The sequence below is a fragment of the Diceros bicornis genome, chromosome 34 (assembly GCF_020826845.1).
Source record: "Diceros bicornis minor isolate mBicDic1 chromosome 34, mDicBic1.mat.cur, whole genome shotgun sequence".
NCBI classification, from domain to species: domain Eukaryota; kingdom Metazoa; phylum Chordata; class Mammalia; order Perissodactyla; family Rhinocerotidae; genus Diceros; species Diceros bicornis.
The window spans coordinates 22407124-22432102 of NC_080773.1; the positions used below are offsets into that span (position 1 = coordinate 22407124).

Sequence of the window (24979 nt, forward strand, 5' to 3'; positions counted from 1 at the left end):
AGACATTTTAACCAGCTGCTGATGGTGATTCATAGCTTTGAAAGCCCATTCAGAAATGTAAGGTGTTGAGAAGTATGAGGTGTTAAGAAGGTTTAGAAAATGCTCTTTGGGCCGGCCCGGTGTTGTAGTGGTTAAGTTCAGCACGCTCTGCTTCGGCGGCCCCAAGTTCACAGGTTTGGATCCCCGGCACGGACCTACACCGCTTGTCTAGCCATGCTATGGCAGCATCCCACTTAGAAAATAGAGGAGGATGGGCACAGATGTTAGCTCAGGGCCGCTGTTGCTCACCAAAAAAAAAAATTCTCTTTGCTTTCTGTTAGTTACAATGTGTATTTCCATTCCTTTCCCCTATTAGGATTAAGAAAAATTATGTTAACAAGTATTTTACTTCCTTTGCTAGCAGCTCCTTATGAAATTATTTCCTTATTCTATAATTATACGATATTATATTATTATTAGTTTGGCGGTTTTCTATATGTGGTTATTTGAAACTGAATGCATTTTCAGAAGTGATTGTTCTCATAGGTAGAGGCAGTAGTTTTGGTTATGGGTAATGGTGACAGATCTGTGTCTTACAGCGAATTCCAGATCCCAGAGCCCAGAAACATTTCCTGTTGGGGGGCGTGGCTCAAGGTTGGCAGTATGAACGCTGGCAGTCATAGTAATGCTGGATCACAGTGGCATTTCTGTGTCCTATGCAATGTGTACTATCTGGGGAATGTTACCACTTATTGCCCTGGGTGTTCTGTAGAGGTGTTAAAAAGAAAACACCTTCCTCCTGCCTTCCAGTTTCAGCACTCTTGTGGGGAGCTGGTGTCTTGTTAAACGAGTCGCACAAACAACTCCAGAAGCCTGGCGACAGGTTCTAAAAAGCACCCAGATGTGTGCATTGTGTTTTAGTACAGCATATATTTCTGACAAAGAATTGAAAATACTCTTGAAGTATTTTCCTTTCTGAAGTTAGTTGACTTAACGGTGTAAAACTAACTAGATCTTAGGTTCTGTGTTTGTATTTATTGTATTTATTTTATTTATTGTGAGATGTTTGTTGTACATCATCGTTTGTCAGTCACCATATAAATGCATCCCTTCACGCCTTGTGCGTACTCCCCACCCCCTTGCCCCTGTGTGTTTTTATTTTTTTAATACAAGTAGCTCTGTAAAGCTCAAAGATAAAAGGAGTTACTGTTTTAAAGAAGACTTTTCCCCCCCTCTGCTGTAACTCTTCAGTTTTAAAAGGATTAGTATTGGCAAATTCTTAAAATGGAAATTCAGATTTTGCTGTATGAGTAGCTTAGTTGCCCGCTGAGAACACTGGTTCCCATCAGATTTAAACTAAAGATATTGTGAAGTCTTGGACATGCCCTGTCTTCTACTTTCTGTTTCTTTGTGGCCTTCAGATCATTAAATTTAGTGACTCAGCTAATTTTTTTTACCACCTCTTAGAAAAGTGGAACGTGTTTGTGATCAAGCACTTAAGGTTATTTCCTTTAAACCAAGTGTTTGAGACATTTTTAGATTTATAACAGTCTTTGTTTACCGTGTAATTCCCTCCAGTTGAGGAACTAGTAAAACTGCATTCTCCAGACATCAAAGACAGACGTGTAAGAAGAGTGTGCTTACACCAGGGAGCCTGTCAGGTTTCCACCCAGTGGAAAGTTACCAGGTGTCCAAAAATGAACCACTCCCATACCAGCTAATCCTCCTTTGGTAGCTTTTTTAGTTTAGTCAGTTAGCAGCATTTTGGGTTTCAATATCAGCTACCTTCTTGAGAGTGGAGGGTGTTGCTTTCTTTTCTTTAGCATCCTTCAGATAAAGCTGAGACTTTGACGTGAATGGACTAAATAGAATATCACGCCATTTAAAAAATTGTAACTCAGCAAGGTGTTGAATGGATAATACATTTTAGTTTAGTTCAAAATTGAATTGATATCTTTATTTCTTGAGGTTTAAGAGCAGGTTGGTGTTTTGTTTTCCTGAGATGTCCGTGGAGACATAGGCCGTTCGCCGGGCTGCACAGAGAATAGGTGGGGTGATGCCTGCTGCAGGCAGCAGTCACTTGAAGTGGGCCCTCTGTTGCCCAGTTGCGTTTCCAGATTGGTCAAGTGGCTGCCCTGCCCTTGAGTCCTGCCAGACCCTGCGACGAGGAACTGATGGAGAAGGGCTCTGTTACGGGAGCAGCCTTGACTTCCTTACCCCTTCTTCCACCTTCCTCTCTGAGGCCCTGTCAAACTCAAGTCTCCTCAGGGGTTGACACAAAATTGTATACGTCTGCCACAGAGTAGTGTGCAAAAGCACTTTGGTTTTGTACAGATCTCTCTTTTTCAGATATTTCAGAGGATGTGTGTAAACATGCTTTAGATATTCATAAGCATTTTACAGTTTTACTTAGGTAAGCGTCACCTAGGGAAGTGGGGTGGGGGGAGGTTTATTTTTTCTCTTTCCCATGGATAACCCCGCTTGCTCCTGCTGAAGTCTGGAACTTGGCTTCTTTGGGAGCGTGCCGTTAGGTTATCTGGAGGTGATTGCTTACAGTCATTGAGATTTCTGTTTAGAAAATGGTCAAACAATTTTTACATGCCACATCTAGCCACATTTTGTTTCCATAGAGGGTTTGGCTTTCTGGGTTATCAAAGGAAGATATGGATGTTTGGGAAAGAACTGTGACCTTTTGAGGTTATCGTCATAGGGGACAACTGTGCTTTCCCGTTCGTTATCCCTCGTATCAGTCAGAATACCGTATGGGGGGCTCAGCTTCCTGTGGCGTTTCTTATGAGACAGGCCTCGAAAACACATTAAAGTTATGGAAATACTGGGTTCCTACCAGGCATAAATGTGATTCAGAACAAAATTGCTCCGTTTGTTTTAAATTCTCCGCTTTGGGAGTGTTTCAGAAGACTCTTGGTTTGGCTGCAGGTTCAGCAGTTGCACAGTCATTTGTGTGTTTAAGTAGACGGCAGTGCAGTGTAAACGGTAGTAGCCAGAGGACCATTTATGTGGAGGCAGCCAGAGACTACGTACTTGACTTATTTCAGCTGGAGAGTTGCTATAGGCTTTATAGGACGTCATCACAACATGTCATCACTTCAACTGTTCCTTTAAGGTGCCACTTTTCAGCTACATTCTGTGGTTTCCCATAGCCTTCAAGAGGGAAAAAATCCAGACTCTTTGAAAGTGGCTTAATCTGGTCCCTGCTTACTTGCTAGTGCATCTCACCCTTCTCCTCCCCACACACACTTGAGTTCAGCTGACTCCCCCATGGGCCATGCTTTTTCCTGGGGAGAGAGGAGTCTTGGCACATTTCCTTCTCTCCACTTCAGGTCTTACCTGAGTTGGAATTTACTTCAAAAAGGCTTTCCTAAATCCAAAAGGCTGGGTTTGGGGACTCTTTAATATGCTCTAATAGTCATTCATTTATTCACTCTTGTCAGTAAATATTTGTGTCAAGCACTGTGTCATAGGCTGGGAGGACACAGAAGAGAACAAGACAGGGTGGTGGGCCTTATCCTCACAGAGCTTATGTTCTTGTCAGGGAAACCACTCCATATTCATACCCTGTAAAAAAAACTTTTTATTTGGAAATAATTACAAACTTATAGAAGGTCGCAGAAATTAAAATAGCACAAAGGAATATTCTATACGTTTTACCCAGATTCACCTATTGTTAACATTTTACCTTATTTGCATTCTTACTCTTTCTCAATGTATATATGTAATTTTTTTCTGGACCAATCACATACGTTATGGTCGTTTCTCCCAAAATACTTCCATGTGTATTTCCTAAGAGTCCAGCTCTTCTCTCACATGATAGTTACCAACTTCATAAGTTTACATTGATGTAATACTTTTATCTGATATTCTGTTCATAGTCCAGTGGTGTTAATTGATCTAGTAACCTCCTCTATAGCCTTTCCCCCTCTCTGATACAGAATCCAGTCTAGGGTTGGATAATTGCATTTAGTTATGATGTCTCTTCAGCCTCCTTTATTTTTTATTTATTTCTTTTTTTAAGATTTTATTTATTTATTTATTTTTCCCCCCAAAGCCCCAGCAGATTGTTGTATGTCATAGCTGCACATCCTTCTAGTTGCTGTATGTGGGACGTGGCCTCAGCATGGCCGGAGAAGCGGTGCGCCGGTGCGCGCCCGGGATCCGAACTCGGGCCGCCAGCAGTGGAGCACGCGCACTTAACCGCTGAGCCACGGGGCCGGCCCATCTTCAGCCTCCTTTAATCTGCAATGTTGACATAGCCATTCTTTGTCTACTATGACAGTGATTTTTTTTAAGTACAGAGCCACCCCCCCCACCCCCCCTTAAGAGAATCTTGCTCATTTTGTGTTTATCTGATGCTTCCTTGTGCTTAGGTTGAGGTCATGCCTTCTAGGCCATTACACTGCATAGTGCTGTTGTGTCCTCCTGGGCGTATCACATCTGGGGGCCCACGATGTCTTTCCAGCCCTCTTTGGTGATGACAGTTTTCATTATCTGGTCAAAATGTTGCCCAATTTCTCCACTTTATAATTAGTGGGGTTTTTTTTTCTTCCCTTTGCTGCTAATAAGGAGTCTATCAGGAGACACCTCAATTCCGTGTGAATATCCTGCTTCTAATCAAAATTTGCCCCCTAGATTTAGCATCAAGTGATGATTCTTGTCTGATCCAATAGTATGAACTCAAGTTCTCCTTTTTGCTGTGGGTTATAATTCATTACTGTACTTAATCGTTGCGTGCTCAAATGGTCCCAGATTTGAGCAGTGGGAGCCCCTTCAGGCTGGCTCCTGTGTCCTTGTGATGTGCCCTATCATTTTTCTGAGCACTTCCTTTCTTTCTTGCACAACAAGATGTTGCACGCTCACCTGTACCAACCCTGCCCTATCCGTGGAATCAGCCATTTTTCCAAGGAGCCCTCAAGCGCTTGTTTTAGCGCTTAGCACACTGCTTACTTATGTGTCTTCCTCCATTAGATGATGTGTACCTCTCTGAGGGTACAGAGATGTCAGTCTTACTCGCTCTTATATCTTCACCCAGCATAAAGCCTGGCACATTCAATGTTTACTGTGAGTTTTTGTTAAATAAGAAAATTGATTTTTGCTGAGTTTGGTGATTAAAATTGGGTTCCAAAATTATGGTGCTGATGGACTTTCTTTTTGTCCCCCCATCTAGGAAGAAATGTTGGCTATTGGGCGATGAAAAGTGGCAAAAACTGACCTGGTATACAAGCACTATGGGACCTGACGCTTTTGCTGCGTGGGCAGCCGGCCCCCACTGATAATGTCGGGAAGCCATCGGATGCCCTGGAAAACACTAATCTGATCTTGGCTGTGGCTGATAGTGGCAGGATGTGTCGACGATGATGATGGCAAGAAAGCAAGATGTCCGCATTCCCACCTACAACATCAGTGTGGTGGGATTGTCTGGGACCGAGAAGGAGAAGGGCCAGTGTGGCATTGGGAAGTCCTGTCTGTGCAACCGCTTCGTGCGCCCGAGTGCTGATGAGTTTCACTTGGACCATACCTCTGTCCTCAGCACCAGTGACTTCGGGGGGCGAGTGGTCAATAATGACCACTTTCTTTACTGGGGAGAAGTTAGCCGTTCCCTGGAGGATTGTGTGGAATGTAAGATGCACATTGTGGAGCAGACTGAGTTCATTGATGATCAGACTTTTCAACCTCATCGAAGCACGGCCCTGCAGCCCTATATCAAGAGAGCTGCTGCAACCAAGCTCGCATCAGCTGAAAAACTCATGTACTTTTGCACTGACCAGCTGGGGCTGGAACAGGACTTTGAGCAGAAACAAATGCCAGATGGAAAGCTGCTAATTGATGGTTTTCTTCTTGGTATTGACGTTAGCAGGGGCATGAATAGGAACTTTGATGACCAGCTCAAGTTTGTCTCCAATCTCTACAATCAGCTTGCAAAAACAAAAAAGCCCATAGTGGTGGTCCTGACTAAGTGTGATGAGGGTGTTGAGCGGTACATTAGAGATGCACATACTTTTGCCTTAAGCAAAAAGAACCTCCAGGTTGTGGAGACCTCAGCAAGATCCAACGTAAACGTGGACTTGGCTTTTAGCACCTTAGTGCAACTCATTGATAAAAGTCGGGGGAAGACAAAAATCATTCCTTATTTTGAAGCTCTCAAGCAGCAGAGTCAGCAGATAGCTACGGCAAAAGACAAGTATGAGTGGCTGGTGAGTCGCATTGTGAAAAACCACAATGAGAACTGGCCGAGTGTCAGCCGAAAAATGCAGGCCTCTCCTGAGTACCAGGACTATGTCTACCTGGAAGGGACTCAGAAAGCCAAGAAGCTGTTTCTCCAGCACATCCTCCGCCTCAAGCACGAGCATATTGAGCGCAGGAGAAAACTGTACCTGGCAGCCCTGCCATTAGCTTTTGAAGCTCTCATCCCCAATCTAGATGAAATAGACCACCTAAGCTGCATAAAAGCCAAAAAGCTCTTGGAGACCAAGCCAGAATTCTTGAAGTGGTTCGTTGTGCTTGAGGAGACACCGTGGGATGCCACCAGCCACATTGACAATATGGAGAACGAGCGGATTCCCTTTGACTTAATGGATACCGCCCCCGCAGAGCAGCTGTACGAGGCCCACTTAGAGAAGCTGCGGAACGAGAGGAAAAGGGCTGAGATGAGAAGGGCATTTAAAGAAAACCTGGAGACCTCTCCTTTCATAACTCCTGGAAAACCTTGGGAAGAGGCCCGGAGTTTTATAATGAATGAAGATTTCTACCAGTGGCTGGAAGAATCTGTGTACATGGATATTTATGGCAAACACCAAAAGCAAATTATAGACAAAGCAAAGGAAGAATTTCAGGAGCTGCTTTTGGAATATTCAGAATTGTTTTATGAGCTGGAGCTGGATGCTAAGCCCAGCAAGGAGAAGATGGGTGTCATTCAGGATGTTCTGGGGGAGGAACAGAGATTTAAAGCATTACAGAAGCTCCAGGCAGAACGAGATGCCCTTATTCTGAAGCACATTCATTTTGTGTACCACCCCACAAAGGAGACATGCCCTAGCTGCCCAGTGTGTGTGGATGCCAAGATTGAGCACTTGATCAGTTCTCGGTTTATCCGGCCTTCTGACCGGAATCAGAAAAACTCCCTCTCCGACCCCAACATTGATCGAATCAACCTGGTTATCTTGGGCAAAGACGGCCTTGCTCGAGAGTTGGCCAATGAGATCCGAGCTCTTTGTACAAATGATGACAAGTATGTGATAGATGGTAAAATGTATGAGCTTTCCCTGAGGCCAATAGAAGGGAACGTGAGGCTTCCTGTGAACTCTTTCCAGACGCCAACATTTCAGCCCCACGGCTGTCTCTGCCTTTACAATTCAAAGGAGTCTCTATCATATGTGGTGGAGAGTATAGAGAAGAGTAGAGAGTCCACACTTGGCAGGCGAGATAATCATTTAGTCCATCTCCCCCTGACGTTAATTTTGGTTAACAAGAGGGGAGACACCAGTGGAGAGACCCTGCATAGCTTAATACAGCAGGGTCAGCAGATTGCCAGCAAACTTCAGTGTGTCTTTCTCGACCCTGCTTCTGCTGGCATCGGTTACGGACGCAACATTAACGAAAAGCAAATCAGTCAAGTTTTGAAAGGACTGCTGGACTCCAAGCGTAACTTAAACCTGGTCAGCTCTACGGCTAGCATCAAAGATCTGGCTGACGTTGACCTGCGAATTGTCATGTGTCTGATGTGTGGAGATCCTTTTAGTGCAGACGACATACTCTTTCCTGTCCTTCAGTCCCAAACCTGTAAGTCTTCCCATTGTGGAAGCAGCAACTCTGTTTTACTTGAACTACCAATCGGACTACACAAGAAGCGCATTGAACTGTCTGTTCTTTCGTACCATTCCTCATTTAGCATCAGAAAAAGCCGGTTGGTCCATGGGTACATTGTTTTTTATTCAGCCAAACGGAAGGCCTCCTTGGCTATGTTACGTGCCTTTCTCTGTGAAGTGCAGGATATCATCCCCGTTCAGCTGGTCGCACTCACTGACGGCGCTATCGATGTCCTGGATAATGACTTAAGTCGGGAGCAGCTGACTGAGGGGGAGGAGATCGCTCAAGAAATTGACGGAAGGTTCACGAGCATCCCCTGTAGCCAAGCCCAGCATAAACTTGAAATCTTCCACCCGTTTTTTAAAGACGTGGTGGACAAAAAGAACATAATCGAGGCCACTCACATGTACGATAACGCTGCCGAGGCCTGTAGCACCACAGAAGAGGTGTTCAACTCCCCCCGGGCAGGCTCTCCGCTCTGCAACTCAAACCTGCAGGATTCGGAGGAGGATATCGAGCCCCCTTCTTACAGCCTGTTTCGAGAAGACGCATCACTGCCCGCTCTGTCCAAAGACCATTCTAAGCTCTCTATGGAACTGGAAGGAAATGACGGGCTGTCTTTCATCATGAGCAATTTTGAGAGTAAACTGAACAACAAAGTACCTCCACCAGTCAAACCAAAGCCTCCCGTCCACTTTGAAATCACAAAGGGGGATCTGTCCTATTTAGACCAGGGCCATCGAGATGGACAGAGGAAGTCTGTGTCTTCTAGCACCTGGCTACCTCCGGATGGGTTTGATCCTTCCGATTATGCTGAACCTATGGATGCTGTGGTCAAGCCAAGGAATGAAGAAGAAAACATCTACTCAGTGCCCCATGACAGCACCCAAGGCAAAATCATCACCATTCGGAACATCAACAAAGCCCAGTCCAACGGCAGTGGGAATGGTTCCGACAGTGAAATGGACACCAGCTCTCTAGAGCGAGGCCGCAAGATATCCATCGTGAGCAAGCCAGTGCTGTACAGGACGAGATGCAGCCGGCTGGGGAGGTTTGCCAGTTACCGAACCAGCTTCAGCGTGGGGAGTGATGATGAGCTGGGGCCCATCAGGAAGAAAGAGGAGGATCAGGCATCCCAAGGTTATAAAGGGGACAATGCCGTCATTCCATATGAAACAGACGAAGACCCGAGGAGGAGGAATATTCTCCGGAGTCTAAGAAGGAACACTAAGGTAAGACACCAGTTTAGGAATGAGTCATAGGAGTGGCTTTCACAGTGTCTCGGTGAGAGTTGATTGATGATGACGATGATTTTCAAGGACAACTTGTTCTGGTCAAAAAACACTGCTGTGTGTATGTGTATGTACTTTTTGTTTGACTTAGCATAAAACAGTAAGCAGTGTCTCAGATAGCTACGACTAAGGACCTTGGATAGATAGACTGTCTTTGTCCAAAACCATAGTTAGATAATTACCCAAATGAGCAGATCGTGTAGAAGTTGTCAGTGACCTGACAAATAGCCACGCCAGTGACGATATGCTGGCTCTTCCTTCACTTAAACATCGGAATCCAAAATCGCATGCCTCTGTCTCTGACTGCTGAACAAACATTTCATCCACACGTCTCTTGAATCCTCCTTCTTCCCTTTACTGATCCGTACAGGTTGTTGCATTTTAGATTAGGAAAAATTGGATGATTATTTTATTTGCACACACAAATCAGTGAAGGGTCTTCAAGTACATAAATGAAAAATAAGAACCTTGCCACTGCGAGTTATAAACCTGTCCCATGTTTGTAAAATTGGAATGTCTTCCAGCCCCATTGCTGTGAGTCGCTGCTGTATCAGTGAGAGCTCCAGATTTGATTTAGGGACCACAGGTGGGGCAGGGAGGAGGAGAGAAAGAAAAAGGAAACCTCATGGATTGTGAGTGTCAGGCCTGCTGTCAGGTGTAGAGGAAACAGTCCCACATGCAGCAGCAGAGGAAGTCTTTATCTTGTGTAGAATTGCGGTGTGCAGGGAAGATTGCCCTGTCCCCTCGGGCCTAGGCTTTGAGAGAGACAAGATATTTCCCAACTTTTTCTTTTTTCCTCATTTAGAGTAGGAGGAAATACTACTTGTTTTTCAGAGAAAGACACCCTGGTGAGACACCACAACAGAACTGTGTTCCGTACTAGCGCTCGATCAGCATTGTGATACACAGAATGATTTCTCTGCATTGAAAAGTTGTGCTCCTCTGCCTACCACGAAACAGCCGAAAACAAAGTCACTTGTCTGCAAGTATTTCAGGGAACTTTGGAAAAAAGGTTACCAAAAACTTATGTTATTATGGGACGTACCAAATCAAAAGCATCTCGAGCCCAGGCTGTTTTGAGAGCTGACGTTCTGCTGTAAAATATCACCTGGGGGCCAGTTCTGCACCCCTTATTGGTGAAGAGGGCCCTTGGAGATGGAGGAACCTGGTGCCATGGAACTCAGAAGGAAAATGAATTCACTTTGTGTTCCCTGATAGCATGCACAGTGCTCCTCAGTCACCATTGGCTGGAGCTTCCAGAATGTTCTTACCCACGCAGTTTCAGAAAGGGCAGGGTGGTATCGTTTTCCCCTCCCCTCCAAGCTGAATATTAAAATATCATAGGCGTCTTCTCCTGTTTGATTTCCCCTCGGTTTATTTCTCCACTTGGATTCCTTCATCTGCTGTCAGTGTTGTGTTCTCTGAGGGTTAGTGGTGGCCAGACCCAGTTCTTATTTAGGAAGCCAGAAGGTAGCCTCACCTGCCTCCCAGTGTTTCCCCAAAGCTCTCCTGTTTAATGATACTGGAATCCAAACATTTTGAACATTTTGACTTTCTTTTCTTCCTCCTCCACTCCGAATGAAGACTGTTGCCATTTAGCTTATCTAAATGCTGACAGTCTTCGAATTTGTGGGGGTGTTTGCACACCTGGGAATTAGGGAGGTGGCACAATAAGCACACTGTGAACTATACCTATTTTTCTGACTTCTAGCTCCATTTTTAATACTTGTTGAAAATAATGCTTTTAAAACACATTCCCAAGCAAGCCGTGCTTTAAAGAACACACAGTGTAGGCTCAGCAGAAAACAGCTGGTCACAGTGGGCCTCGGAGAGAGCTGCGTCCATGCTAGTAACGAGCACTGCCTCGCCTAGAACTTCCGTACACTGGCTGCTGGGTCAGCGTGCAAGAAGTGCTCTACTTTCCGGCTCTCCTCGCTACATGGGCCACGCCTCTTCAAGTCAAATAAAAGTGACACCTCTGGCCCAGGAGCAGTAGCGTGCCAGAAGTCAGTTTAGGAGTATCCTTTGGAAAGAGTGACTAAAAGGTGAAATTGTCTTTTCCTGCCTTGGAAAATGGTGCTTTGAAATGAGTGTAGTTGCTTTGTCACCCTAATGCCGCCGAGATAAGCAAAGCCTTCCTTCTCTTCTCGGTTGGAGCAAACCTCCTATTAAAATTGCTGCCCTCAAGAACACAGACTGACACTTGTTTTACTGGAAAAGCAAGATACCATGGGGCAGAGAATGTCAGGCCAGCCTCGATGTGGGAGATTTGGCCTTTGATTTTTATTGGCATGACAAAGCAATACAGGATTTATTTGAAGATGGAGGGAGCCAGTTGGTAATGGAAAACACACTTAGTGCCTCCTGCATGCCAGACACCACGGGGAAATGGCGCAGACCTTCTTGCCAGACCAAAGCGCCCAGTTGAGGCAGCAAGACCTACACAAATAAGTGGAAAATAAGTGGTCTGCCCGGGGGAGGCTGTGTTGGTGCAGAGCAGAAATCCCACGTTGGGGGTGGTTAAGGTAATGGAGTGTAGTGATTAGGAGGTCAGGCTCTGGGAATTAGGGGGCCTAAAGTCAAATCCCAGCCCCTCCACTCCTCACTGAGACTTTGGGCACGTGATGCACCTCTCCATGTCCCTTTGGCCAAAGGGAGAACGTAGTAGCGCCGGTCTCATATGGTTGTGAGACATGAAATAAGATTTTGCATGTAAAACACTGGGCATACTGCATGCTGGATAAGTGTTAGCTATTATTATTATTTAACTAGACCTTGAAGAATGAGTAGAACTGAAGAAGTGGTATGAGGTAAGGAAAGGCTCGAAGGTGAAAATATGCACATTGTATTCAAGGAAAGGAGAAAACTGGTCTGGTCTAGCTCTGAGGGCTTGAGGGACCAACATTGTCCCTCCCTTTTGTGTAGTTTTAACCCTATGTGTTACTTAGCTGCTTTCTCAGCACTTACCCTAGCAACAGCCCTAACAAAAAAAAAAACGCTATGCTCTGGGTACCAATGTGATGTGCAGAAAGAGAAATTACTCAGTGCCCTTGGCTAATTTGCTAGATTAGCTTTTTACTGTAAAATTGGAGTTGGAGTGAGGGACTCGCTTTCATTTCTGCTAATGAAAGTGCAGACTGTGAAGCTCACTCTCCTTCTGGGTGCTTTTCCCAGCTGAACCATTTAGCAACCCACCCTCATAGTGGGAGCCTTCCGCACTCAGCTGAATGAAACTGAAAATCTACGATTGCACTTCAGTGGGGTCTGTGAATAGATGCTTTGTCTGTAAAGAGTTGTTGTTGCACATGGTCTCTGTCTCCCAGTGCCATGCGTTTGCAAAGATGAGATCAGGACCGGCAGGGTCTTATTTTAAAGCCAAAAAACAGGCTGGGGTGCCTCGCTTCACAAAATGTGCCTTTTGGGCAAACTCACATTGCCGAGTTTAGTGTGCTTGACCAGGGATTTAAAGAGAAGACATTGCTGGCTCTTTACTCTTCTATCTGATATGCTCTTATTTTTGTATGAAAAAAAAAATGACAAAACAGAATGATAAAGAAAATCTTTCACTCACTGTAGCTACCACATGACAAGACAACCTATTGAAAAGCAAACCAGTTCAATCACGCATTGTTTGATCTATAAGGCACCAAGTAACCAGTTTGACAGTTTGTGTCCCCCCCCAGTGAATTGGCTTATTTCACTGGATTCAGTGAATTGGCTGGTTGTTGTGGCTTTGTGTGGACACAGCTCTCGTTTTGTGAGGCGTAGAGCGGAGTTAAAGTTTCTAGTGTGAATAAAAACCAGCTGGGAAATTCGACTGCTCGCTCCCCAGGGAGGGGTGTTGCATTTTGACAGACAAGCTGAATGGTATGAAATATGAGCTCTTTGTAACCTGCTCAGGAAAGACTCTCAGTGTGTGCTTCCGAAAAGGCTAGTCCCACTCAATGAGCCGTGAGGCCAGATAAATACCTTGGTCCTCAGAATGGGGTGAGGGTGCCAACTTGACCTTGGATTTTCTGATTCCTGAAAGAATTTTATTTGTTAAAAGAAGTACTTTTGCTCCAAAGCACATGCTCAGTCATTCTGTTAGGAAGGAAACATTCAGTTCAATGCATGGGGATTTAGTGAGCGCTTGTTGTATGCCTGGCATTGTGCTAAGTACCATATATGTGGTAGTTGTGTTCGTCTTAGTTTACAGTTGCAGGGATGATGGATTTTAAACGTGTACTTAGATGCATTTTGAATGTTACTAGAGGGGAGGTGCAGGGTCCCGAGGAATTGTAGAAGAAGGAGTTTTAACCTCAACTAGGATATCCGGGAAAGCTCCCCAAGGAAACGATATGTAAAGCTGAGGCTTAAAGGGTGAGGCAGACAAAGTCATTGAAGATGGTGGCTTCATGGGGAGAGCTTTCGAGAAAACACTATGGAATTTGGAGCTGAAAAAACTTGGCGTGTACAAAGAGTTAAAAGAAACCTAGAGTGGCTACTGCAGAGAGTGAGGGAGAACCAGGCCCAATAACAGACAGCTGCTGGCAGCATGTGAAGGATTTTGTACTTTCCTACATTTACTGAATACCTGCTGTGTGCCAGCTGCAGTACCAGGCATTTTCACTTCAATTCGTCATCCATTTCTCTTATCACTCTTAAGGAAGTGACTTTCTAAATCCTTGTTTTAGAGATGAGGCAACCGAGGCTCAGAGCGAGAAGGCTCGTTGCCCAACTAAGTGTGTTACTAGGTGGAGGAGCTGAGATTCTCGAACCCCAGTCTTCTGAATTCCACTTCCAGGGGATTTTTAGAATCCAGTCTGCAAGAGAGAGTAATATTCAATAGCCAGGCACACATTTGGACCACTCAATCAATCTAGTCAATTTGTTCATTTCAGACAAAGGACTTTGATTATTATCTAAGAAAATCCATTTCGCCACACTGCCCTCTAAGAACAGCATGGTGCTGTTTGTTTCTAGCATCAGCGTCTAGTTGAATAGAGGACAAAAAAGGCATGGAGACGCTGAAATAGCAACTGGAACTTTGAGAATTGTTTTGAACTGGTGTCACTCATTTCTCAGTTTATTTTAAGCCCGAAGAACTGCTGTAGTGTGTTTTTGGTGACAAAAATAGACTATCTTTAACTATCTGCTTTAGCTTACAGCACACCTGTTCTTAAAAAAAAATTACAATAGGCAACCCAAATCTGTTTTTCAGAGGATAGAGAATTGCTCTGATCTTCACTGAGCCAACTTGTTCTCTTCTATCACCCAGTGATACTGAAATATCTTAGTAGGGACCCAGATTATTTCAGCTCAAGTAAGGAATCACCTCTGCTTCCGTAGAGAAAGGCCTTCTGAACGCGCTTTATCCCGTATTTGAGAGGAGGCAAGCAGATAAAAACTGACCCACAGCTCTGGGAAGTCCAAATTCAGTGAGTGTTGCCTCAGGCAGGAATGTTTGTAAAAACTTTCCTGGGGCTAGAGGACCCTCCTCTCTACTTAGCCCCCTATTGCACTGGCTGTTCAGTCTGAGAGAGCAACAGGGATTGACCCAGATTTGCCAGACTTCATGCCTTTATGGAGCAAAAAGCTATGATCTCAGTTCATTTGGAGCCTGTGAGGGGATGACATGCCTTTCTTTCTTTTCCTATCATGCGAGAGGATTAAGGATGCTAGGAAGGCTGAGACTTTGTCCTTCTTCCTGTTCCATCCCTAAGTAAAGATGCTCCAGGATGGTGAGTGACTGGGTCATAGTACTAACTGCCAGCTTGAGAGAGCCCAAGTCTAAGCATTTGCGCTTTCTTTTCTTTCTTTTTTTTTTTTGTGAGGAAGATCAGCCCTGAGCTAACATCCATGCCAATCCTCCTCTTTTTGCTAAGGAAGACTGGCCCTGGGCTAACATCTGTGCCCATCTTCCTCCACTTTATATGGGAGGCCGCCACAGCATGGCCTGACAAGCAGTGAGTCGGTGCGTGCCCAGGATCCGAACCCGGGCTGCCAGCAGCGGAGTGCATGTGCTTAACCGCTACGCCACGGGACTGACCCCCATTTGGGCTTTCATAATAGACTTTGCCAGTAAGAAAAAAATCCACCCTCAGGTTTTCTCTTAAATTTGGGCTTAGATTTTTTTCAGAGCTGGAAGAGGGAGCACTGGTTAACCAAGAATACATTTGGGCATGAGCGAGTAACTTAATTGAAAAGGTCCTTTTGAAGCTCTATTGGAAATATGAGAGAATCATTGCCAATCAGAAAGCTGTAATGTTGAATATAGAATGCAGGAGAGTGCTCTGGGGGAAATCTGTAGTAATGTAGTTTATGGACTCGTTGGGTTTTTCTAAGACTCCTACCAGTTACAGTTAGTCCAGGGTGTGCTACGGCACAACATGGCAAAGCAAACCAAACCCTCTAGGGCTTGGCTGATACCAGTTTCACTCTCGAGAGGGAAAATTGTCCCCATTCAGAGGCCACTGTCCCTATTCCAGACCTCATTCTGTATATGGCGTTCCTCCTTTAAAAAAAACAATGGAGAATCCAACAGCCTGGATTCTGTTTTTTATTTCCTTTATTAGATATATTACCAAGCATTTAAGAGGCTGTGCTAGGTGGTACAACTCTAGTGACCATATTTTCTGCCCTTAAAATCGGGGTAAGTAATTTGACATGTATAAGGGTGTTTATGGAGACCAGGAGAGAATATTTGAAGTTGACAGTTTAGGATCACTGAATACCTACCTGTACCTGTTGTTCCCACAGAAGATAGAATACTCTTTATCCAGAAAGAGTGGCTGACCTCTGCGTTGGAGCCGTGGGAGGCTTTTTCTTTGTGGCGCAGTGGTACTTACACGTCTGATATCTCAGTCAGCTTTGCTTGCTGTGGATATATGTCTTTTACCGATTAGATTGTAAGCACATTGAGGGCGAGAGATGACTTTGGTCCGAGTATTAGCTCTGCTGCTAGTTTGCTGTGTGACCTCGGGTATAATTCGTTAAAGAAAAATGCCAAGAGTCTTGCCCTCTAGGAGCATAGGTCGTATGTGTACATGACTGTCCCTTGTTCTGTGCCCACACAGTAACATGGGGGAGTGATCACCTCCTCTCTTGTCTGAAAGGGAGCCTGTGATCTAGTGCTGTCAGTGTGGACAACACCTTCTGAGCCCACCTCCTCGCAGCTCAGCTTGAAGCAATATAAGGAAACAGTGGCCCTGGAGACTGTTTTTATTCAGCAAATGTGTCGGGTGCCTCTGCACCTCAGGTTTTGGAGCCCTGTCATCTTCCAGGCCGACAGAAGGGGCCCTTCCTACGCTGCCGAGGGTGGGCGTTTCCTTGATGCTCTTTTCTTGTTTCTGAAAAGCCAAGAGGCCAGAGGCAAATTGCAATCACCATTTCTCCCCAGTGCAACACTGGCATAAACTTTTGGTTCATTTCTTTGTCTCCTTTGCCACCTGGTTAGTATCAAAACTAAGAATCAGGCATGTTTTTGAGGAAACTGTGAAGTAAAGAACAGTGGACTATCTTATTTATTCAAAAAATATCTCTCCAAAAGGACAAGGTGAAGCTGACTCAGTTCCTTGTTTATGTCAATGGCATTTCATCTTGGAGATAGTTCATCTAGAGGAAAGAACACCGGGCTTTGGCCTCACAGATCACTGGCCTCTGAGTCCTCGCTCCCTCAGTGTTGGGTGTGAATCTCTGCTAGCCTCTGTTTTCTCATCTGTAAAATGGGCCTAATAACCCTTACCTTGCAGGGTAGCTGTGAGGTTTTAGACAATTGTGCAGAGCAGCTGGCACAGTGTCCTGCACATGACCACTCCCAATTAATCACTATTATTTTCCATTTTTGACTCAGTCAGACTCTAAACTTAGAGGCACAGATGTGTGGATTGTTCTCAGGGCTTGGTTTCCTCTGGCTAGATGCTTTTTCCAGTTCAGCTTGCTAAGTGAGTGCCCCCAAAAGAAGATGGATGTTGGGTGGGTGTGACGCATGTCTGACCGGGGGCTGAGACATCTGGCAGGCCACTCAGAAGAATGGCATTTCCATGTGACATGTGCCCAGGAGCCCTTTAGGTGCCTGATGTGTTGCTGGCCGTCTCAGCAGTCTGGCCCAGCTCTTGGCACGCATCACAGACTCCTATTTCCTTAGCAGGGAGGGTTAGAATCAGTCGTGCGAGAATTCCCTGCCTAATTTTGTGACACCCTAGAGAGCCCTCAGTTATTTCAAGGAGGTATTTTGACGTTTTGTAAACTGGAGTTTGTTTCAGCCTTAGAGAGAGGGGATGAATCCATGCATTCACCAAGGGAAGTGATGCTTTTGCTGCAGCTTCCTCTCCGTTTCTGCATTTGTGAGTTGCAGCACTGAACTAGGTCCTGGGCTCTTTGAGGTGAGAGGGGTGAGAGCTGCTGTCTAATTGAACCTTCTTTCTAATGGCAGACTCTCCTTGACAACAAGTATGGCAGGTTGGTTGCAACCTCTGCTTTGAATACTTGCAGAGCAGCCCCTTCCTTTTTAAACAGCTGGGGGGGGGTTGTTTTTTAAATTTCTCTCTATATTCGCCAAAATTGCCCCTCTGTGTCTTCCTCATATCTCTCTCGACATGACTCTCTGGAGCCATACAGAACAGCCTGCTCTCTTTCTATGACATAGTCCTGTAGCTCTTTGAAAGTTGTTGTCACACTGCCCCATTCCTCCCTTTTCCTGCTTGAAGCTCCTTGGTATTTTATGTGAGTGGGTCTTTATTACCTTTAGAAGTTCTCCAGATTATCAGTGTACCCTTAATCATGTATTCAGTCATCCATTTATTTATTCTGCTATCCCAAGATAGAAGAAGGCAGTGAACCATAGTGGTTAAGAGCACAGGCTTGGGGCTGGCCCACTGGCACAGTGGCTATGTTCACGAGCTCCGCTGGCCCGGGGTTCACGGGTTTGGATCCCGGGTGCGGACCTACACACTGCTCATCAAGCCATGCTGTGGCAGTGTCCCATATACAAAGTAAAGGAAGACTGGCACAGATGTTAGCTCAGGGCCAATCTTCCTCACCAAAAAAAAAAGAGAGCATAGGCTTTGTAGTCAGACAAAACTGACTTGGGCAAGTAACTGAATTTTTCTAGGACTCAGCTTCTTCATCTGTAAAGTGGGGTTCTTAACACCCACACTCACAGATATGTTGTGAATCTGGAATGAAATAATGCATATAAAGAACTTAAGCAAGGGTCTGGTACATAGTAAGTATTCAGTTGATGGAGGCTAAATTGTCTAGCTAACTTAGATTGTTAGAACGCACTTCATCATTTTGTTGTAGTACTGAGAAGGTGGAGGAAGTGTAAGATTACAAGTTACTGTCTGTTTACTAGAACTGTGTTTAGAGGCTATATGATGATCAGAAATTGCTTCCTGTGGCTTCTCTTAAAGTTCCATTTTTTTATTCCTTAACAACAGTTTATTTGGAAGCCTCACTTGTGTTAGTTTTGACAGGCAAATTCTGCAGGATTGGGATTGGTGAAAAGAATGTCGCCTAAATCCAGATGGTCGTCTTTGTATATTCAGAATCTGTAACTGATAGTTCAAACCTACGGCATTTTTAAGGGAGAGCGTTGCTTGATTCGTTGTTATCTGGTTGCAACAATGTGTAACAATGGGAGCACTCAGGCCCTCTCTTTCCATTAGTAAGGGCAACTGTATACTACTTCCCATAGGTCATATCATTTCACCCTCACAGCCCCCTTGTGAGAAGGGGGCTGTCTCTGAGATGTTAAGTCACTTGACCAAAGTCACAGAACTTGTCCATCCAGATTCAAACCCAGGTCTGTTACATTTCAAAGCTTAAATTCTTTGTTGTACTTCATGTAAGTAGAAGATGGTAGGGAGAGAGTCTGCACTGGTTGAGTTATTTCATGTAAAGATACATCATAAATCATTAATTTGCTTTTCCTTCCTCCTTTGGTAACAGGGCTCAAGTCAGCGCCTGTTTGCCTCACTCTGGCGTCCGTAAAGGGAGATGGCAGCAGCCGCTCCCTGCGACTGAGAGGCTGCGTCTCTGGTTGGAGGAGGAGGGCAGGAGGAGGAGTGGGCGTGTTGCCGTGGAGGGCCTGGCTCTGTGGAGTGCGTGGCTCTTCCCTGGGACCTGGGACCCGGGACCCAGCGGCGTTGCTGTAGTCCTCTGTACGAGATTGGTTAGCGGGCTGGATGAGGAGCCGATTGGCTCGGCCTTTGGGTGGTCGTTTCAGGTCGTGTGAGCCAGCAGCCCAGAAACGGGCCTGTCCCTCTTTCGTGTGCGTTTTCTTCTCAGCTGTCCTTTATTTTGCCACTTGTGTGCACAGGAAGTCCTCAAAGAATCTCAGACTGAACAGGAAGTGATTTGTTCCCACATGAACGGGGTACCAGAAGGAATGAGGATGGGCAGGGTAAGGAAAGGGAATGGTTGACCCTGACCTGGAAGCTAGTTAGTTGCCCCCTTTACTGGATTTGATGCCGAGATCCCTAAGGACTTCTACGTTTATAGGTTGTGTACGTTTGTAAGTACATCTGCCCTTGTCAATTGGTCTCCTTAACTTAGAAATGAAACCAAATTGCTGGAGGTACACCTGGGCCCATTTACCTTGATCCTGTTTGGTTACCCTCCTCTTTAGTAGATATCGTAACAAAGGGGCAAAATTTCAGATGTATAGGTGTGGCTTTAGGAAATTTACCATTTGTTTAGAGCATTTATTTCTCATGTGAGCTTCAAAATGAAAGGATTGAGTAATTTTGGAGCAGAATATCTCAGTAATGTTCATGAGCGTGGGCTTTGGAGACAGGCCCTCCTTGGTTTAAATCCCCAAACTGTCCCTTGCACGTTGTGTGCTTTCGGCATGTGAGACTTTGTTTGGGACTTGCTGGGCGCATAGTAAGCTCTCCAGCAGTTGCTGCTGCTCCTCCTGTGGAGGAAGGCGACTGCTGGGGAAGGAAAGACAAAGGGATTCTCTGATTTGTCACCCCTGAGGAGCTGGTGTTACCCTGTCCTGATGCGCAATCCATTGGAAATTAACCCCAGGCTCACGTATCAAAGGGAATCCTCACTCGGGGCTTTTAGCCCTAGCAGAATTCGTCCCCTGTCTCTTTTCTGGAAAGAGGAAATTATTAGTTTTTGATCCCATCTTTTACCTTTTTTAAGATTTTAGCCATCTTTGAGTGTATAACATCTATTATTCGTGTGGGATGTTTGAAAAACTTTCTATTTGCTCCAGTGCACCCCTGATAAAGGATGTGGATAGTCATCTCATTGTTATGAAATAAACATGGCCCACTTTGGATAAACACCTTTGTTCTGATAATGCTGTCTCACATTCAAGGTGTGACTGTGTGGATGCTTGCCAGCATCTTGTGTGATATTTGGAGGCTAGAAAATACAAAATTAGTGGGATGAGAAGTGGGTCTCTTTATCCTGCTTAGAATCTTTCCAGCAGTTTCCACACCACTGTGAGTTCCTGTCTGGAAGCTTTACTGATGTTTAAGTGCGTGTTGAGACTCACTTTGTTTTTGTGCTTTCTCTCTTCCTGACAGAAACCAAAGCCCAAACCCCGGCCATCCATCACGAAGGCAACCTGGGAGAGTAACTATTTTGGGGTGCCCTTAACCACCGTCGTGACTCCAGAGAAGCCAATCCCTGTGTTTATTGAGAGATGCATTGAGTACATTGAAGCCACAGGTAAGAGTGTTCCCTCAGAGCCGATTACAGCTTTCACTGTCTCCAGGATGCTTTCTAGAGGGCTAAGCCATCTGGAGATTCTGGAATCAGCCCTCGTTTAGTGTGAGATGCTTTCTGAGAAGGAGCTGAGCAGTCCTGACAGCTGTCAGACGCGTGGATCCTCCATCTTCACGTGGTTTTGAGGCTGTTGTGTGGGATTTATTAGACCTTTCAGTATGCGGGAGCATCCTGGTCTCAGGACTGCACTTGGGGCTGTTCTAGTACCATCTCTGTGCTCCCCAGTGCCCTGTCACAGCGTGCAGCCTGTTTGTGTCCCTTGCAGAGCTGTCGGCTCCTAGAGGGCAGGGAAAGGGTTTTATTTATCATCGTGTCCTTAGCTCTATACTGGACACAAAATGCTAATAAAGTTTGGTTTAATAAAATGAATGAGTAGTTGTAACTGTTACAGTCCTTGGCCGGTGATCAGGTGCCTGAGATTCACGTATTGATAGAATTTTTTTCCTGAGGTAACAGACCAGCTAGGATGCTTGGATGTCTTCTGGTCAAGCAGCTGCATTTCAGCTCCACTGGCAACTTGGTGTTATCACCAAGGCCGCTGTCTTAAAATTTTCTGTGTTGTTCTTGAAGTGACAAAATTTTACCTGTGTTAAAAACATTTATTTCGTTCATTTAGAGTTCCCATACCGTGTCTCTTTGGCCTCTCTTTTGAAACCTCTGGAGCTTCCAGTTTCATGCCATTGTTTCCCTTGATTTTCTCCTGGATGCTTTGAAAGCTGACGAGTTTTGAGGAGAAGATGGTAGCAGGCACATTGTTATGTGGATTCTTGAGCATTAATAGTTGAGCTCAAGAATATAGGCTTAAACTAATTTTAAACCCAGGTAGGGATTATAGCTGTCCTATATGTTCTTTCTTGTTCCAGTGCCATCTGTAATGATGTTAAGTATTGCGTGGTGTGGACAGGCTCTCCTTGTCATTTCGGCAGCGTCACATTATGCTGCGTGAAGGTGTTAATGTTTACTTAGGAGCTGCCAAATCAGGGAAGATAGGTTTCAAGTTGAAGCCCGCTGAAGACTTTGTAGTTGTTTCCAGGGTTTTCTCTGCAGCGCACCAGGGTTGAATCACAGTAAGCACTTTGCATGATCATAGCAGATCGCACCCTTGTTGAGTCCATTCTGTCACCAAAGCCTCTCCTCAGTGCCCATCTTTCGGACACTGGTTTTATATCAGTTTCTTCCTGACACCTCTCCCTTGGACGAGGAGAACATCTGCACAGAGATTCCCTTGGAGTAATGGAAGCCTCTCCTTGTTGACCCAGCACTTCAGAGAGTTTGTTTCATTTGTGGCGGGGGCTGGGGGAGGGAGCACTTTTTTCCTTAACTTTTTATTTTGAAATTGTTTCAGATTTGTAGGGAAGTTACAGAAATTATAAGTTGTAACAAATTGAAAGTTACAGAAATTCCCAGGTTTCCTAAATGTTAACATTTTATCACATTCCTTGTATCATTCTATATATTTGTATCTTCTTTCTGAAAGGTTTGAAAGTTGCAGATATGGTGCACCTTTACTTCTAAATACTTCAGTGGGTATTTCCTAAAGCATTCTCTTACGGAACCACCATGCAATTATCAAAATTAGGACATTAACATTGGCCCAGTACTAACCTATCTAATCTGTAGACGTTTTCATTTCATCATTTGTTAACGTCCTTTATAGCAAAACAAAACTTTTTGGGGCAGGAGCTAATCTTAGACCACATGTTGCATTTAGTTGTCAAGTCTCTTTAGTCTCCTTTCATCTAGAACAGTTCAGTCTGTTTTTCATGGCCTTGATAGTTTTAAAGAATACAGATCAGCTATTTCGTAGGATATTCCTCAAGTTAGGGGTTTTTTTTTGACGTTTCCTCATGGATAGATTCATATTTGCACTTTTGGCAGAAATAGCAAGGAAGCGATACTGTGTCCTTCTTGGTGCATCACACCAGGTGGCGTACAATGTTGATTTGTTCCATCACTGGAGATGTTCCCTTTGATCCCTTGATTAAGATGTTGGCGTCTGCCACGCTTCTCCACTGTAAAGCTGCTCTTTTCCCCTTTGTATGAATTCATAAGTACTTTGTAGGGAGATGCTTGGAGACTGTGTATCTGCTCTCTCCTGATACTTTCGCCCCCTAGTTTTAGCATCCATTGATGATTCTTGCTTGAGACCGTAATCACCATAGTTTTTCTAACTCTCTAGTTCCTTCTGCATTTCTGAACTGGGATTCTCCTCTCTGGGGAGCTTTCCCTTCTCAGGGGGAGCCTTTTTGAACAGCCTCCCCTAGTGGCTCACCTGTAGTAGCTTGAATGTACCCACAAGCCCTCTTTCCTAGCACATCAGTGGTTTTGACCTACCCCACCCACCTTACTTCTCTCACTCTTAGACTGTGATTAGCGTGTTTTACATCCAATGACACAATTATAGCTCTCTTCGCCTTTCTACTCGTGAATCCTTTCAGGTGTGAAGACCTCTTCAGCCCTGCCCCCAGGCCACCACCAGCCACTGCCACACCGCTGCTTCTCATAAAGCTCTGTTAGATTGCACCACTGTCCACCCTGTCACCGGAACGCTTGGCGCTTCAGGGTCATCTCTGACTCATCTAATCACTTCCCACGTCTGTCTCTTCTACTTCGTCATCTCTTGGCTCTGTTTCCCTCTGCTTCATTTCCGCTGCCCCACCATCACCCTCCTCAGTCCATCCTGACTGTGTGGCAGTTCCTCTGCTAAAAACCTCTTCTTGCTTCCTCATTGCCTACTACACTCAGAAGCTGGCCACACTCTCGACTCCTCCCTCCCATATGCAGTACCATTATGTTGTGGTCGTCTGCCTGCCTTCCTCCCCCCTTTCCTCTTTCTCTCCCTCCCTTCGTTCTTCCTTTTCTCTCCTCCTCCCTTCTTTCTGTTTTATACTACTGCAGGCAGTAGTTTTAAAATTGTTTTACAAGGATACAAACATTATATTAGAAGGACATGGACCAAGCAGAATTTCTTTGTTTGCCCTGCTTTGCCTATGCTCTTCGTGTGGTTTGAAATGTGTCCACATTCCTCCTTGCCTCCGGAACTTGTCCTCATTCCTTGACTCCCCCACCCCCAGCAGCACTTTGAATGTAACCTCTCTCCTTCCTAGTTGTTCTCAGACACATTTCCACTTCCTGAGAACAGGATTCTCTGTTTTCCTTGCCTCCCGAGAGCCTGGCACACAGTATACATTAATTGTTGATTGAATGAGTGGTTTGAATCTAGAATACCTTAATTCCATTGTTTTCTTCTTCTTTCTTTTATCCTTTTAAATTTTGGTCATATACTTCCCTTAGTTGGCATTAGTTTGTACTTTTATAGAATTTCAGGAAAAAAATTAAACCTGATATCTGTGAGCTTTAGTGTGTAATTGGGGGGGTTGTCTTTTATACTCTATTTGCTAAAAGAACTTCTTTCCCTCTGTATAAAATTAAAGCATGTTCATTGTAGAAATTCAACAAGAGGCAAAAACTGAAAAGGAATTTAAAGATTCATTGACCCTCCACTTAGTGAAAACCACTGTTAATGATTTGAGATATTTCTCTGCATATGTATATAGGTTTTTACTTTTACATAATTCAGACTGTGTGGTGTGATAATTCTCAGAATTTTTTGAGCATAACTCACTTAGATGAGGCAAAAGAGCCCTGAGTTCACCAGCTCACCTGCTCTTGTTTTCCTGCAGAAAAAGCATTCAGCAACCAAGAGTTAACGTTGGAGGATTATTTTGTGAGAACCACTGCTTGTTAAACTAGACACTGTTTTGTGAGCCTGTTCCTCTGTCATTAAATACTCTGTGAAAATATGACATTTAATTGCTACATAGTGTTCCGTTCAATGGCTGTATCACAGATTATTTAACCACGCCCCTGTTGTTGGGGGCATGGACCATTTTCTCCTGATGTACTTAAAATAAAGGCAGATTGGCTCAGAGAGGCATTTTGGAATAGTGACAGAGTTTCGGATGTGCAGTTAAACCGGGGTTAGAATCTTTCTTCTGCCATTTTCTCATCTGTGGGCTGAGGGTGAAGACAGGACGGGCCTCCGTGAGGGTTTGGGGAGATCTGCGTGGAAGGCCCTGAGCGCGGCGCCTGGGACACCGAGGGGCTTGTGCGTGCTGTGCTGGTGCTGCTGTTATCTTCGCTCCCGGTGCGGGTGGTCG

General features: G+C 44.9%; 1 protein-coding gene across 1 annotated transcript in view; it reads left to right on the forward strand.

Moving 5' to 3' along the window:
• Window positions 1-24979, forward strand: part of ARHGAP35 (Rho GTPase activating protein 35) — a 112797-nt gene that overhangs the window by 36773 nt on the left and 51045 nt on the right. Inside the window, exons 2-3 of the mRNA XM_058529683.1 lie at window positions 5162-9032; window positions 20618-20762. Coding sequence (XP_058385666.1) covers window positions 5349-9032; window positions 20618-20762 — 3829 coding nt within the window. The 5' untranslated portion in view covers window positions 5162-5348. The remainder of the gene's footprint in view (window positions 1-5161; window positions 9033-20617; window positions 20763-24979) is intronic.